Here is a 15,079-nt window from a genome sequence, read left to right as displayed (position 1 = left end):
ACACGGAACAAAAATCAGCATGATCTGCTAAACTTATTAACTAATGGGGTTTGAAACCCCCTCTTTGCATGCTGCTGACACACTCACAGCAACCTATGCATTGATCTTATTCAAAAAGCACAGTAATCTTTATGCTGCTAGGATTTGAGTTCTGTGTGCCGTAGCATACACCGCAAAGAAAAAGGAAAAAAAAAAAAAAAAAGCCTTTAGGAAAGGCATGAAGGCATGTGCTGAACACACAAAATATGCAGGATGGAAAAAGACCAAATGTAATTAAAGCTTATATGAAATGAGACATTCCTATTTGCAGAGCTCTGGCTGCATTTCTATGAGAAAGAATGCACAGAATTTCAAATCATGCTCTATTTAGACAATGTCAGAAGAAAAAAAAACACATTTCCCCCCCACACACCCCTCAATCCCCCACCCAAAGACCAAAAGGCAAATCTCATCATCGGAATTAGAGAGAAAAAGCAATCCAAAAAGACTGGTTTACATATTCCTTCCCAAACCAAGTAATCGAGTCTCTCCCTCTCCCGGCTAATAGCTTATAAATTCAGACTTTAAACAAAAGCATCCGAGGACAAAAAACAAGAAGAAAGAATCCTAATTCTCAAGCTTCCTACTTAGCACTGCCTCGCTTTTGATGATTTGTGCGGCTGTGTGTGCGTGCCTGTTTGAGAAATGGCGAGATAGGCTTAAAGTATTTTCCATTTCATCAAAGAGCATATATTACTTTCCTGGTTCGCTCCGATGTTGGTTTTATGCCCACCCCTTTTCAATCTGCCCATGTCTGAGATGCACAGTGCAGGCGTACAATCATGAGCAGCTTACGACACTCAGTGAACACTGGGTGCCTCTGCATGCTCTAGCAACATACTGCTCAGCTGAAGGGAAGGGATTCTTGCTGTCTCTCTCTGCTCTAAGCATCACCTAACAAGCAAAGCGAACAAAGAATGGGAAATAAAGCGACCCTTAGCCGGTCTGTGAATGAATGGTAACCTCTCTCTGGAGTAAAGGTTGTGCCGGTCCATGGTCGTTGCAAATGATGGACATTAAACAGATTGACAAATCCTGTGGAGTCGTTAGTAAAGAGTTTGGAGTTTTTTTCACGCCACAGTGTTAACTGCAGTGGAAAGGACAGAGGGAGAAGGAGAAGATCAAGCTCATGTACATAGTTCTGAAACTTGCAGGTCCTAGGAGGCAGCTCAAAAGCTAGCTGGACAAGCCTTTCGCTCGTTGAGCAGAAGCGAAGTGAGACATTGTGAGCTTGCCAGCCTTGCACAACATTGAAAGGGACTGAATTTGTAGCACAGAGGGGTCTTTTTTAGCTCTGCATATAATTAGTCCAAACACAAAGGAAGCAACTGAATGGAGGTTGTCACTCTCTGGAAAAGGGTGGGTAAGACACTTTTTAATTAAATTCTTTCATGAAGAAAGATTTTTTTTTTTCCTTTGCTGCAGCATTTAAAATGAACAAAATCACTATCATTTTACCTTTGAATGTCTGTGAACTTTAATGCTGCACAGCTCCTGCATGCTATAAAGTGAAATATTTGCCTCTGTGTTTGTTCTGTTTGCTGTTTTGCTTTGGTTTTCGGGCTTTGTTTCGTTGGTTTGCCTTTTTTTTTTTTTTTCTCTCTCCCTTAAATAAAATATGATGTAGAATTTGAAAAGACTCAATGGACATTCTCAAGCCTACTTGGAAATATTCTTGCTAATGGATTTCCTTCTTATTGGTCTCTGTTTAAACTGGCTGCTGAGGAAGCCCCCGGGGTTGATATTGTGTACGCTGGGTATCTTTTCTAAAATGCTTCCAGCTGTGAATAGTGGGTGTCCACAGCTCTGTCGGTGTGAGGGCAGGCTTTTGTACTGTGAATCACTGAATCTCACAGAGATGCCTCGCAACCTGTCGGGCATGATGGGCTTGTCTCTGCGGTACAACAGCCTTTCAGAGCTGCATGATGGACAGTTCACAGGGTTAATGCAGCTCACGTGGCTCTATCTGGATCACAATCACATTTGCTCAGTGGAGGGGAATGCCTTTCAAAAATTGCGGCGAGTTAAAGAGCTCACCCTGAGTTCCAACAAAATAACCCAACTGCCCAACACCACTTTCCGCCCCATGCCAAACTTGCGCAGTGTGGATTTATCATACAACAACCTGCAGTCTTTGGAGCCTGACCTGTTCCACGGGCTGAGAAAACTGACAACTTTGCACATGCGGTCGAACGCCATCAAGTTCGTGCCGGTGAGAATTTTTCAGGACTGTCGCAGCCTGAAGTTTCTAGACATAGGATACAATCAGTTAAAGAGCCTGGCTCGAAACTCTTTTGCTGGCTTGTTCAAACTCACTGAGCTGCACCTCGAGCACAATGACTTGGTGAAAGTGAATTTAGCCCATTTTCCCAGGCTCATCTCCCTGCACTCCCTCTGCTTGCGAAGGAATAAAGTTACCATCGTAGTAAACACTTTGGACTGGATATGGCAACTCGAAAAGATGGATCTCTCCGGCAACGAAATCGAATACATCGAACCTCACGTTTTCGAAAGTGTACCTCATCTCAAATCCCTGCAGCTGGACTCCAACCGGCTGACCTACATCGACTCCCGAGTCCTCGACTCCTGGAAGTCCCTCACGAGCATCAGCCTCTCCGCCAACGCCTGGGACTGCAGCCGGAACGTCTGCGCCCTGGCCTCCTGGCTCAGCAACTTCCAGGGTCGCTACGACAGCAACCTGCTCTGTGCCACCCCCGAGTACGCCCAGGGAGAGGATGTTTTGGACGCCGTATACGCCTTCCACTTGTGCGAGGACGCCGACCCCACGAGCGTCAACACCTTCTCCCCGGTGACCAACAACAGCGAGCAGACGCTGGGCTATGGCTCGGCCACCGCCACCTACGACGCGCCCGACGGCGACGAGGACCGGACCACGTACGCCGTCACCATCACCATGCCCGGCGAGAACTCCGAGAACGCCGTGCAGATTCACAAGGTGGTGACGGGCACCATGGCACTGATTTTTTCCTTCCTCATCGTGGTTTTGGTGTTGTACGTCTCCTGGAAGTGCTTCCCGGCCGGCTTAAGGCAACTAAGACAGTGCTTTGTCACACAGCGCAGGAAGCAGAAGCAGAAACAGACCATGCACCAAATGGCTGCCATGTCAGCCCAGGAGTATTATGTTGATTACAAACCCAACCACATTGAGGGAGCCCTGGTGATCATTAATGAGTACGGATCTTGCTCCTGTCACCAGCAGCCAGCGAGGGAATGCGAGGTGTGATTTTCCTTTGGGATTTAAACAGTGTGCAACCAAATAACAGCGTGCAGGCAGACGGTGGCACGGGGTGGGAGGGGGGGTGCTGGGCTGTGCTGGTGATTTCTGACGTGCACCCCTGCCCAAATTGTTTAAGAGGGGCTGTCCAAAAGACTTGATATTTTAGCTTTATCGTGTCTTAAAAACCTTCAGGACAGCCAATCTTAAGGTTTCATATGCTAATACTCCCTTTGAAGATCTGTCAATATTCAGGAATATCTGAGAGTGTAAAAAAAAGGTACCAATTATTGATCTTTTGTAAACTAAGAAAACTGTTTAAAATAAAAAAAAATAGCATTTACAGTTTTTACAGACTGGTGTATATTACATGAATGGTTCCCTGTATACAAAATGCAACAGTTTAACCTCTCTCTTCATGCTGAGTGTTGAAATGAAAAGTAGAGGAGCAAAGAAGCCACGTAAAATAGAAAGCTTAAAATGACCCAGGTGGCTTCCCATTGTAATTAGCACACATTCACGTACATCATGTTGCTGAAGATATGAAGCATGACACTGGAATTCTATTTTTGTTAATGTGCTACCTGTAACTGGATGTCAGTACAACAAGGAGCCAGAGCACCTCAGAAAGGCTGAAGTTTTGACTGTGTCACTAGGACAGGATTTCTGAGGATTTTTAAGTACAGCTCTCTTGTTAGTTGCTGTAAGGTCCATAAAAACTGCATTATAACCCCTAAAAGTATTTTGTATCAAAACCGATGATATTGTGAGGACTCTCTAACAGAAAACAACCAACAAAACCCCAACAAGTGAAACACTGCCAAAATGTGCTCATCCAAATTTTCTTTAATATTAAAAACCAACCAAAAAAAAAGCTAAATTTAAAGGTTTTTACTTGCATTTGCCACTTCTATGCTTGTTTTGAGCTATGCCAAGAGCAAATACCCCCTCATTTTGTGCTCTGTGGTGCCATGGTGAAGAGCAAAAGCCATTATTTGGGTCTCAGTGGTGAAACTCAAGAGCAAAACCACTGTCAGGGTAGGACAGGGAGTTTTCAGAGCACCCCTCTGGGTCCTGTAGAGAAGTGCTGGCAAAGCCCAGCTCGTGTCCCTCCCTTCCCCTAACAAAACAACCCCAAAACCTCTGCAGAGGCTGGAGGCAGATGCACCCTCCTCACCAAGGACTGAAAAATGGCATTGATGGATTTAAGCAGTGATTTCATGATGTAGAATCCCACAGCTGTTTTATCTGACTGCCCTTAAATAAAGGCTTCCTTTCCTTGTATTTTGGATTTTTCATTCCAGAATGTGAACAAGCAAACGATTGATCTTTTCAGCAGCTCCTCTCGCACTAATTGACGATGAGGGAGTTTTATAACATCAGGCAGAGCATCTTGAAATTTTCTTCCTACAGCATTACATGTGAATAAAATGTGATGGATAATGAACTGGGTGACATTTCTATGCTTTGTACATGTTTCTCTATCCTCAGGTTACCACCAAGAGAGGAGCAATTCCAAAATTTTACATGTCTTTTAATGTAACACAGTTTTTTGGGTTTTTTTTCCTTTTTCATTGCATTAAAGTGCTATCTACTCTTACAAGAGTACAGCAGGCTTATAAAGCAGAAAAACAGGCACAGAAGAAATAATTTGTTTTCTTGCACAGCAGGTTTTAGCCATTAATTTAAAATGTAAAGAGTGAATTTTGTGTTTCTTTTCTGACTGAAATTATTTTTAAGGAGTCAGAACTTATTTTCCTCTATTTGGTACATTTCATAGCATGTATTATAAAACATGAAAATAACCTATTAATCAAAATTTTTCCTCAGTGAGACTATAATATAATCTGTGAAAGCAATGAGACTATGTACTGGGAGAGGACAGTGTCACAGAAAATTTAATGAAAATCAACTGCTTATTTTTTTCCTAAAGCCACTGCAAATTCACCCCCAGCTTTCAAACAAGCAAGCACTGTTAAACCCAGGCTTTTCTCTCTTTAAACAAATGCACATTTCTCTCTCTGTGCCTCAAGCCCACAAGGGCCTGATCTATCCTGAAACTCCCGAGTGACCTGAGGGGTTGAGTGTGCATGTACAAACCCAACAGGAGGGGCAGAGGGAAGGTACAGAATCCCTCCTCTCTTTGGGTTCCTGACCATGCTTGAAGCAAAAGAACTTTATGCCATGCTAACTGTGGGCCCAGCTATATTTATTTTCCCCATTAAACCTTTCTCTGAAATCAATAGGGAATTTAAGTGTGAAAAACTGGCTCTCTAACTTTGGACTGGGCTGTGTGCTCCCCAAGCCCCCAGGCAGCACTTGGGTACAGCCACTTGCCAGGAAGCTTCCAAAATCAGCCAAGGTTGTTAAAATACTGTCTGCATATGGTAAAACCAAACATGAACTGGCTTTATTTTGATAATGACCCCTTGTTGGTATTAGGAAATGTGTTGGTGCAGTCATGGTTTGGCCCCTGTGAACCTCAGACAAGCCTGGTACCAACAATCAATCATCCCGTGGTTGTATTTCTGTGTATTTTTAGCAGTTTTGTGGGTTGTATTTGAAACACACGAGTGACTGCACCCCTCTGGAGTCATCCCTGCTGTTTATTGGTGTTAGCAACCTCCAGCTACGTTTGCAAAGATTTGAGCAATTCAGCCTTTGGAATTTATTCACCTCTGTGCTCCATGCATCTGGCACTGACAGCCCAAGTAAATGGAACGGAGAATTTTCCTTTGAAGCTGCAGTGGTTTCTTGAGTGAGAGCAGATTTGGGCTTTGCCTGTTGCCACTTCTCCTGGAGAGAGGTGATGGCCACCAAAGGCTTGGCACCCTGAGCAGGATGATGGATGGATCTCTCCATGGAGAGCACAGCACTTATTAAAGGATGTATTTCATAATCCTCCTGCAGAAATCTCCTCTAGAAGGGTAATCCCTTCTAGAGACAAGCTCCTGGTGATCCCCAGAGGATTTCTGGAGATCTTGACACCCTCTGAATATTTATTGGAGGAAAGAGGGTGTCACTGCTGTTACATGGCATGAAGACACTCCACAGGGTGCCCACATCCAGGCTGAAAATTTACACACAATATGTGTGGGTAATAAAGAAATAAAAGAGCCTGTATGTCATTTCAATCCAGCTATTGCAAATCCAGTTATTCATCCTGCTCCAGGCTACTTGCATTGGTGTATATGAGAGTTATTATATTTGTACTGCATTTAGAGCAACTGCAGGGACAGATTTTCCCCAATTCTTTCTTCCAAATTTCATGTTCAACAACTGCCCAGAGATAAGTTATTCCCTCTCTTTGATGCCCTTATTCTGGCCTATTAAATGGCTCCAAAATCAAAAGGACAAAAAAAAAAAAAAAAAGAAAAGGAAAAAAGGATGCTTTTGGGGTGAGTTGTGAACAGTGTTTTGTCCATGAAATGCTTGGGGAATATCAAAGGAAGGGAAATATTTTAAACATTCTCTTTTTGATGTTCTACTTAATAGGACTAATCTCCCTTTTATAATTAAGTAATTAACATTATTTTTTTATATTTAACTGTCTTTTTGCACATAAAACAGAGTGAAAGGCAAGCAGAAGCACTACCTTTCCTGAGCTGGTTAGCAGTACCAGTGTTACAGACCTCTAATATGCATTTTCTTGCTGCTAACATCAATACCCACTCACAGTGCACCCAGTGCTGAAGGAACTGTTGCTGTGTATGCTTTGAATGTATATAAGGGATGATTTATTTTCCTTTCTGCCTTTTTTCCCTTCCTTTCTGTATTACTTAAAAAAAAAATGGTATGAAACCACAGAATCGATGCTAATGTACCACATTCTGTTTCTGGGCTGAAAATATAAAATACAAAGAATATTTGTTCAAGGTGCCAATTCCCTCCTTTGCCATGTCTGGGTGCTGCAGGGGGTGAGCCCAAGGGATGAGCCATTCCTTGTGGTCACAGCAAGGATGCTCTGGACAGGCTGATCCAGCTCCCTGCCTACCTGTGCCACAGAAAGTCCATGAACCATCCCTAAGGGTATTTTTGTATGCTTTAATATATTCTGTATGTTTTCATGGCTAAGGCATTGAGGGGTAGTTGAAACGAGTCTATTTGATAATTCTGTTCAGTGCTAATAGAAAACCCCAAACAACTCTCATTCGCTTTTGAGATGGACTGCATTTGTTCCTTGTGTGAGTCTCATTCTGCATTAACAGCAAGAGGACTCTCTGAGTCCCCCTTCCTCCCCCCTCCAGCTTCTACAGTGGTATTCAGAATGGCAAAAAGGGAGTGTTTAATGAGGAAGCTCATTTCTAGTGCTATTATAATAATAATAGCAGTGATAATAATGAAATTAAGAGGAGACAAAAGATAAGAGGAAAGACTGGAGTAATGGCAACCAAACTCAGGGTGTTTCTGGATTCCTCTGCCTTTTCCTTTTGTAAAGATGGTTAACCTAAAGAAGCAGCACAGATGAAAAACCAAGACTGAGGGTGGGTGGAGAAAGCAGTTTTAAAAAACTGTGCAAGCAGGGATGAAACAGCTTCTGCAAAGGAGGGTACACCACTAAATAGCTCCATGCAGCAGGAGAGAGCAAGGGAAGGGGTGAAGGGACAGCATGACAGGGAAGATGAGAGCCGGTGAGAAGGCAAGGGGGGCACTGTGCACACACGGGAAATGAGATTTTTCCGCGCCTTGCCCTGCCGCGTTGGGGCTGTGGCAAGGACAGCGGCAGGGGATTGATGTCAGGAAGATGCCCAGCATCTTGTCCGTGTCCCTTGGCCTTTCCCAGCGGGGCAGGAGGGAGCGCGGCCCGGTCGGACCCGCCGCCCCACACGCGTGCCCGCAGCGCCGTCACTGCCTGCGCCACCTCCCGTCCCCGGGGAGCGCCGGGTGCCCTCATGCATCCACCGCACTCTGCCACCAGCTGTAAGGGCTGCGTTTCTTAGCTATCCTAAGCACAGTTCACCACTAGAAAAGCAGACATTTCTACCCAAAATACCTTTTTTTTTTTTTTTTTTTTTTTTTTTTTTTTTAAGAAGCCCTCACCCAGAGGGATGGGTGATCATCTTGAGCTACTGCGGATTCTCCTGCTAATTATATCCACACTCAGAGCCAGCTTTCACATTCACAGCTCTAATGACAAACAGATCCGAGATATTTTTGCTGTGTTCCATTTACCATTATGCACCAAGGTTATGCTTTTCCTTGACCTGCCCAACCCAGGCTAATATTAACAAATTGAGCATTTATGCCAGTTCCTTTCCAAGCATGAAGTTGATTAGGAATTTAGGAAATGCTGGTGATTTAAAGATTAACCTTTCATATAATTACTGACATAAACCAGAGCTATTAAGGTATTAGAAACAACTATTCAGAGCATATTCTACATTAAAAACCAAATCACATTTAGAGCCATGCGAAAGACTTTCCATACCAGCCAATTTTTTTTTTTTAATTTTTTTTTTTTTTAACAGCAGAAGAAAAACCTGGTGAAAGGAAAGGAGTAAGCACAGCCTACCTCTAAAGTTATGGGGAGGAAAGCAAAGCTATAAAAATAATACAGAAACCAAGCAACAGTCTTCTGCTGGCAAGACACAGCTTGTAATTGGGTGGGTGGGTGGCTGTGAAGAGCTGAGATGAATGCTGCAGAGCACTGTAATTTTATTGCACCCTGTCTGCTCTAAAGTGAACACACTTGCAATGAGATCTGTATTTCTGTGAGAACAGTGCAATTGGATTTTTGGGGGTTTTTAGTTTTGTCTTGTTGGGTTTTTTCTGGGTGTTTTTTTTTTTTTGTTTTTTTTTTTTGTTTTTTTTTTTTAATTAAGATCACGTCACTTGTTGGCATTCAGGCACAATTCTTGAGGCTTTAAAGCAATTACTGTTCTTATTCCCTTTGCTGGGGTGATAGCTGGGGGGACAGTCAAAGGGAAGAGGCTGCACTGAAAGGAGTTTGAGCTCCAAGTCCCAGATTTGCATCACAAGAGAAGAAATTCAGTTGAAAATAAACACCAGCTTTTCACCTTTCTCCCCATCTCTCCCTTTCCTAAAAACCCAAATATGTAAATATGATAAAAATCAGGAATAGGTGGCAGTGCTAAAGGATTAATACATTAATACTGTGCACATCTGAGCTTGGCAAACAGCACCTACTATTCTGCTAAGGCACTTTTATTTTAAATGATTTCCCTGCTCTCATGTTCTGCACATCCTCACCATACACAGTCACTACTGCCAGAAAATGTCTTTCAGCATGGGTGCTATGGGAACATGACCAATTCCCTTCCATTTCTGAGCTAACAAAGACTAAATCCAAGATTTCAAAGGCAATAGGTAAGTAGAGAAATCTACTTCATCACTGAATTATCACTTTTAGCACAGCAGATTTCTCTGACTGATGTGATTAGACACTAAACCCAGTTATTCATTTATTACCGACTTTAATTTGCCCTTTTTGCTGATGTGCCTTTCTCCTGAGAGCAAAACAGAGCACAGCACTGGAGAGAGGGCTGAAAATGTTTTTGGTAAAATCTAAGATTTATAAAAATATGCATGGACACATCAAACTGATTTAAGGGCTGATTCAATGAAAAAAAAAAATGCAGCTTATGTACAGCAGATCTTCCTGCAGTAGCACACCTCTGTACCCTAGTGGTTACTGTCAGGTATGAGCAAACATCCTCTGAGAGCTGGGGGATGCAACCTGAAAACAGATTTCTGAATACCTTCCAAAATATATATTTTTCCTCTAATTTTTAACCTTTCTTACCCCTTCTCACATTTTTCATTCCCAGAGCCTCACAGGCAGGGTGAACCAAAAAACACGAGGGGGAGGAGGAAGAGGAGAGCTCTGAAAATCCCAAACTAAGCTGCAAGAACAGTCCACAGCTTTTGAATTCCTGAGGTTTTGAGCCTTTTCACAACTGTCAGCCCTTTGAAACGTGTCTGCTACCAACCCTCTTTGCAGGATGAGAGCTAAAGCGAGCTCCCAAGGGTAAACCTGGATCTGTCTTTGTGGTCCAGTGCCTCTCTGACAGCCTGGCTTGCTTAGAGAGCCTGGTAAATATTAAAGAATGTTAATAATAATGAGATAAACCACCTAGGGATTTTTTACCCACTCTTCTTTTTTCTTTTTTTTAAACTTGGCTCAATATTAAAGCTTATCATGACAGAAAATTTACTTATCTGATCCACATTACTTCCCAATGCAATTCTTTTTTCTTCCACAGCCAACAAATTTGTGGCTGCTGCTCAAAGGTTTGCTGTCCTCATGCTAAAGAGGCTGCTGGATGTCAAATGTTTACCTTAATTCCATGTAAATGTCACCCCATATTGGGCATTTTGTGTTTCTTTACCAGCAAATTCAGCTGCCTCCACCTTCACAAACCTTCCCCCTGCACCAAAACTGCCTTTCCAAACAGCCCAGAACCCTCTGCTCCTGTCAGATCAAATTCCCAAACAACAACTGGATGCCGTGAATTTCTTATGTAATTGCTGCAGTCTAATAAATTGGACGTGCATCCTATGGCCTGGGAGATGAAGAAATCCTGGAGAGAGCAAACAATCAGGAGGAATGCAGCTGACATTCTCTCTCTGGGGAAAACCCACAAAACAAAATCCCTGTGTGGGACAGGGCTTGGGGAAGGTGGAGGGCACAGAGCACCAGCTGAAAAAAAGGGGGATTACATGGGATAGAGGAAATCACTCTAAAAAATAGAGGGGAACCTGTAAAGGGGACAGTGCCCCTATGAGATGAACCATAAAGAGATTTAGGTGGTAACCAACACAGATGATCCTCACCAGGTGATGACAAAGCTCTGTGGTGATTTTTGATAAAAAACCAAACCTATATAAACCTACATCTGCAGTGGGAAACAGAAATCCACAAAGTCCCAGGGAGCTGAAACCAGGGCTTATTCCTCTGTCCATCTTTGCTTTGTCATGATTGGCTTTTTGATCAATGATTTTAAAATTTTTGCTTTTCTTATTGCTGTCATGCCCCATGGAGATTGTGCTTTGGCCTCATGGGGAATATGCCAAGCCAAAAGTTGTTTTCTTGATGGGTGGCACTTCTAGACTGAAGCAAACCTTCCCATCTTGCTTTGTGTGCCTATTTCTCTGATTCTAGCAACTGTTGGGAATTACATTAGGTAATTCCCTAGCTGGCAGAATGAAGAACTTCCCAAAAAGTTCCCTGAGTAGTTTTATGAAGTTACACTGAGTATCTTTACTAATAAGAGTTGAAAACTCTTTTTTTCCCCCTGGTTCTCTTTTCCCACCATGTAGGATGCTCCAGCCCCAATCTGTCATTTTTCATTAGCACAGGAGTCAAACTATGGCTATTAATGAAAACTCTTAATGAGGATTTGATGAACAAGTCCTGGAAAATCAAACTTGAAACAAACAAGGTAAAATCTGTGTCAGATCTATTTTTTCTATGCTAGAAATTGGGAAATGAAGGCCTGTATAAAGCACTAGGGAATTTAAAACAACAAATCATATTTGGACTTTTGAAGAGCTTTTGACAAGATATTCAGTTTCCCATAAATAAGACAAGCTCCATTGTCATAGAAAACTAGGTAGGATTTCAAAAATACAGCGGCTTTTTATTCATACAGGGAAAAAATGGAGCACAGTGTGGTCCCAGGGTCGAGGCTGCTGAATCATCTCAGCTATGATCAGGAAATAGATGGCATTTTTCAAATGACAGATTAGTTATGTTGTGAAAAAGAATGGAAATGGTGTGGATGTGCAAAGGGTGAATGGCTGAAGCTTATATAAGCTTTGATGGATGAAATTCTGAATTGTCAAATACAAAGCAAAAGACAAGATATAAGGGGAACTGTTCATTTGTGCCTCGCTGATGTAAGCTAGAGGCAACAATTGGACAACTGTCTTCCAGGGGATTGCATTAAAATCTCTGCCCAGTGTGCAGAGAGGGGGGAAAAAAGAGGAAAAAAGGAAAGTGGAATAACATCTCTAATGGAACAGCTCTCAAGAAATTAAATAGTGTGATTATAAAACACTGAGAAAACTCTGTTAACGCTAAGTTAGAAAAGGATCTAGGTAAGGATAAATCCCTGCCAGGTGAGAGGATGGATGGTTTGGGGAAGTTTGCCAGGAGGGAGGTGAAGAAACCGGACCTGCAGGAGCGGCACGAGAGCAAAACGTGGATCCACTCCCCCTCTAGCGGCCGGAACCCACCGGCTGCTGCTGCAGAGCGCTCCCAACACACCCGTCCTTTCTATCCCCCTTACATTCGATGTCACTTCACCCTATATCATTATTTTCTATTCCTCATTAAAGTGCCTGCTGCACTCCTGTGTTGTTTCTTGTCATTACTCAGTGCACAAGCTGTTGTGCAGATGGGTTTTTTTATTTTTTGCTGCCTGCTTGCAAGAAGAGGATGCAGAGTGTGACAGGGGGCCACGCACACCCTGGCATCAGGAACAATCATAAAATTTAAAAAATAACATTTGGAAGTCACTGTACACGAAATCACTGATGCAAAAAAAAAAAAAAAAAAAGGCATTAAAAACAAGGAACAGTTGTACAGAAATGGGAACATGGAACTAATTTGGTACATACATCCCTAAACTTCATAGATTAAAAAAGATACAATTTTAGGAACAGCATCTGGGACAGGGAATATCATGCAGTGGAAATGGTTTTCTTTAAATTTCTTACTCATGGACCAGTCACTGAATTTCAGTGTTTCCAACCAACCTGCACACCTGGGGAAAATGAGGCTGGGTGAATCCTTCGCATCCCCACATCCTGAACACACACAGGTTATCCCTGGTCACTTACTCCCTCCTCTGTCTTAGGTAGGACATGCATAGAACTGGAAGAATCACCATTTTTACAATTTTTTCAGAATAATTCAATATAACAGACTGTGGCATTCACATTCCGTGAACATGATTCCTTCACCCAGGATTCTTCTCCTGGGAAGCTGAGAAGCCTCAGAGAAAAGGAAAACAATTCTTATCTCATTTACTTCTCCTGTGTTGTGCTCATGTGGAATGTGTTTGGAGATTGTTCACCCACAGGTGATTGTTCCATTGCATTCTGCTGGGAGTTGTTTTCACTCTTTGGCCAACTGGGGCCAAGCTGTGTCAGGGCTCTGGAAAGAGTCAGGAGTTTTCATTATTATCTTTTTAGCCTTCTGTAAGTATCCTTTCTGTATTCTTTAGTATAGTTTAGCATAGCATTCTTTAATATCATATAGTGTAAGGCAGCAATAAATTAGCCTTCAGATAAGATGGAGTCAGATGGATTCTCTCCCCTGTCTCTGCATTTACAACACCAGACCATTTTCTGCTGCTGTTCTGTAACAATCTATCCTGGAACACTTTGTCGACAGAGGAGAGGAGATGCTGAGCTGGATGCAGAGAGGGGCTGGGAGCACTGAGCAGGAGCTCAGCCCTGTCTCTGGCTGAGGTAACACCAAACACTTTGTCAGAACTGGGTGTTTTGTTAAAATTGCACATTCTACCCCAAAAAAAGAAGAAGAAAACAGAAGAAACCTGGAGCAGAACTGAACATCCTTCAGTTGCATCTACTGCACCCTCAAGCTAATTGATTCCAGTGTGCCAGGCTGGGCTTGTAGGGCAGATGGGAAGTCACAAGGAGTTGTATTTGCCTCTTGTAAAAATCTTTCCATCACTTCAATTTTCTCAATTCCTGCTTCAAATCCCACCTTCAGCAGCGATTTTAAGGATGCAGCAGGTAAATTTATGTATTTGATAGGGAGAAATATTAACCCTTTCTAAGGTGATTTGCTAAGAAATTGCCTAAGAATGTATTTTTAATTAAGGCATGTAAGACACTCTTGTATGCATTTTAATAATTAAAGCAGGGCTGCTGCCCTTCTATAAATTATTCTGAAATTACCTGTTGACTATCTGAGATGGTGCCTTTTTGTGTCCTATTATGGCTCAGATGGCGTTCAGAGCATCCTTAATTTAATTTGAATAATTAATTTGTTTAACTGAAACTGAAGAATAAAAATCACAAACAAGGCACATTTTGACTTCTCACATGTTAAATCTGAAGAGCAAACCCAAGTCTTGATAATGTGAGCTTGTTAAAAATAGCCAGACAACAGATTATTCCAAAGATTTGTATATAATGATGCAAGCAATTTGCTCTTCCATTACCAAATTAATTCAAATTTCTGTACATGGCAGATATTATTTGCTAAGTCTCTTCTGTGTGTACTCTGTGCTTCCAGAGGATTAAAGAAGGAATTTTGTCACTGAAAGAATAGGAGAACAGATTTGCAGATGTAGCAATCTCATAAAACCCTGAGCTCAGAAAAAACATTTCCAATGGCACCAAGAAGGAAAAATCATTTCCCAAATTGTCCCAAGCCTCTTCCTACAGAGATTAAAAGGACAATGATGCACCTCCTACGTGACTCCTTTCAACTGCCTGCAGGAACAGGCCAGCTCCCATTCCCTTCCCCTGATTAGGCTCAGGATTATTCCATGCCTGTCTCTTGGTTCCTATATTTGTCATCTTAGGCATTTTTTTGCAAGGTGAACACAAGTTATTTTATTCAGAGGTGTGAAAAAATTATAAAAAAAAAAAAAAAAAAAGAACTGGTCCTTGCTGCATTAGTCAGGTTTCCATCACTACGAAGTAAAGCATCAATTGGGATGAAAACTCTAGAAATCACTTTTTTTTTTTTTTAATTCTTGCCAACTACATAATTATGCCTCAAATGATTTTGTGCCAGGTGGTTTGGCTAACAGATGGAATGGTATATTTGTTCACTCTTCGTAAACCAAGCTCCTTTCAAAAGCT

At 42.2% G+C, this 15,079-nt stretch overlaps 2 protein-coding genes across 4 annotated transcripts in view; one reads left to right on the top strand and one right to left on the bottom strand.

Annotated features, from left to right (window-relative positions):
- Window positions 1-15,079, bottom strand: part of CTNNA2 (catenin alpha 2) — a 478,676-nt gene that overhangs the window by 157,806 nt on the left and 305,791 nt on the right. The window contains exon 1 of one of the 3 annotated variants that reach the window (XM_058024128.1): window positions 2,559-2,577. The exons of the other annotated variants lie outside the window; for them this stretch is intronic. The gene's annotated coding sequence lies outside the window, so the exon portion shown is untranslated. Of the gene's footprint in view, window positions 1-2,558; window positions 2,578-15,079 lie in introns of those variants that run through there. 3 annotated transcript variants of the gene reach the window in all.
- On the top strand, window positions 815-6,651 carry LRRTM1 (leucine rich repeat transmembrane neuronal 1). Its single transcript, XM_058024130.1, has one exon. The coding sequence runs from the start codon at window positions 1,721-1,723 to the stop codon at window positions 3,281-3,283; it is 1,563 nt and encodes a 520-aa protein (XP_057880113.1). The 5' UTR covers window positions 815-1,720; the 3' UTR covers window positions 3,284-6,651.

Source organism: Melospiza georgiana, chromosome 5 (assembly GCF_028018845.1).
Source record: "Melospiza georgiana isolate bMelGeo1 chromosome 5, bMelGeo1.pri, whole genome shotgun sequence".
In the NCBI taxonomy this organism is placed as follows: Eukaryota; Metazoa; Chordata; class Aves; order Passeriformes; family Passerellidae; genus Melospiza; species Melospiza georgiana.
Note: the sequence above shows the minus strand (reverse complement) of the source record. Positions and strands in the feature narration are given on the sequence as shown.

Coding starts and splice junctions, on each gene's coding strand:
- LRRTM1 (XM_058024130.1), top strand. CDS start 1,721: ATGGATTTCCTTCTTATTGGTCTCTGTTTAAACTGGCTGCTGAGGAAG.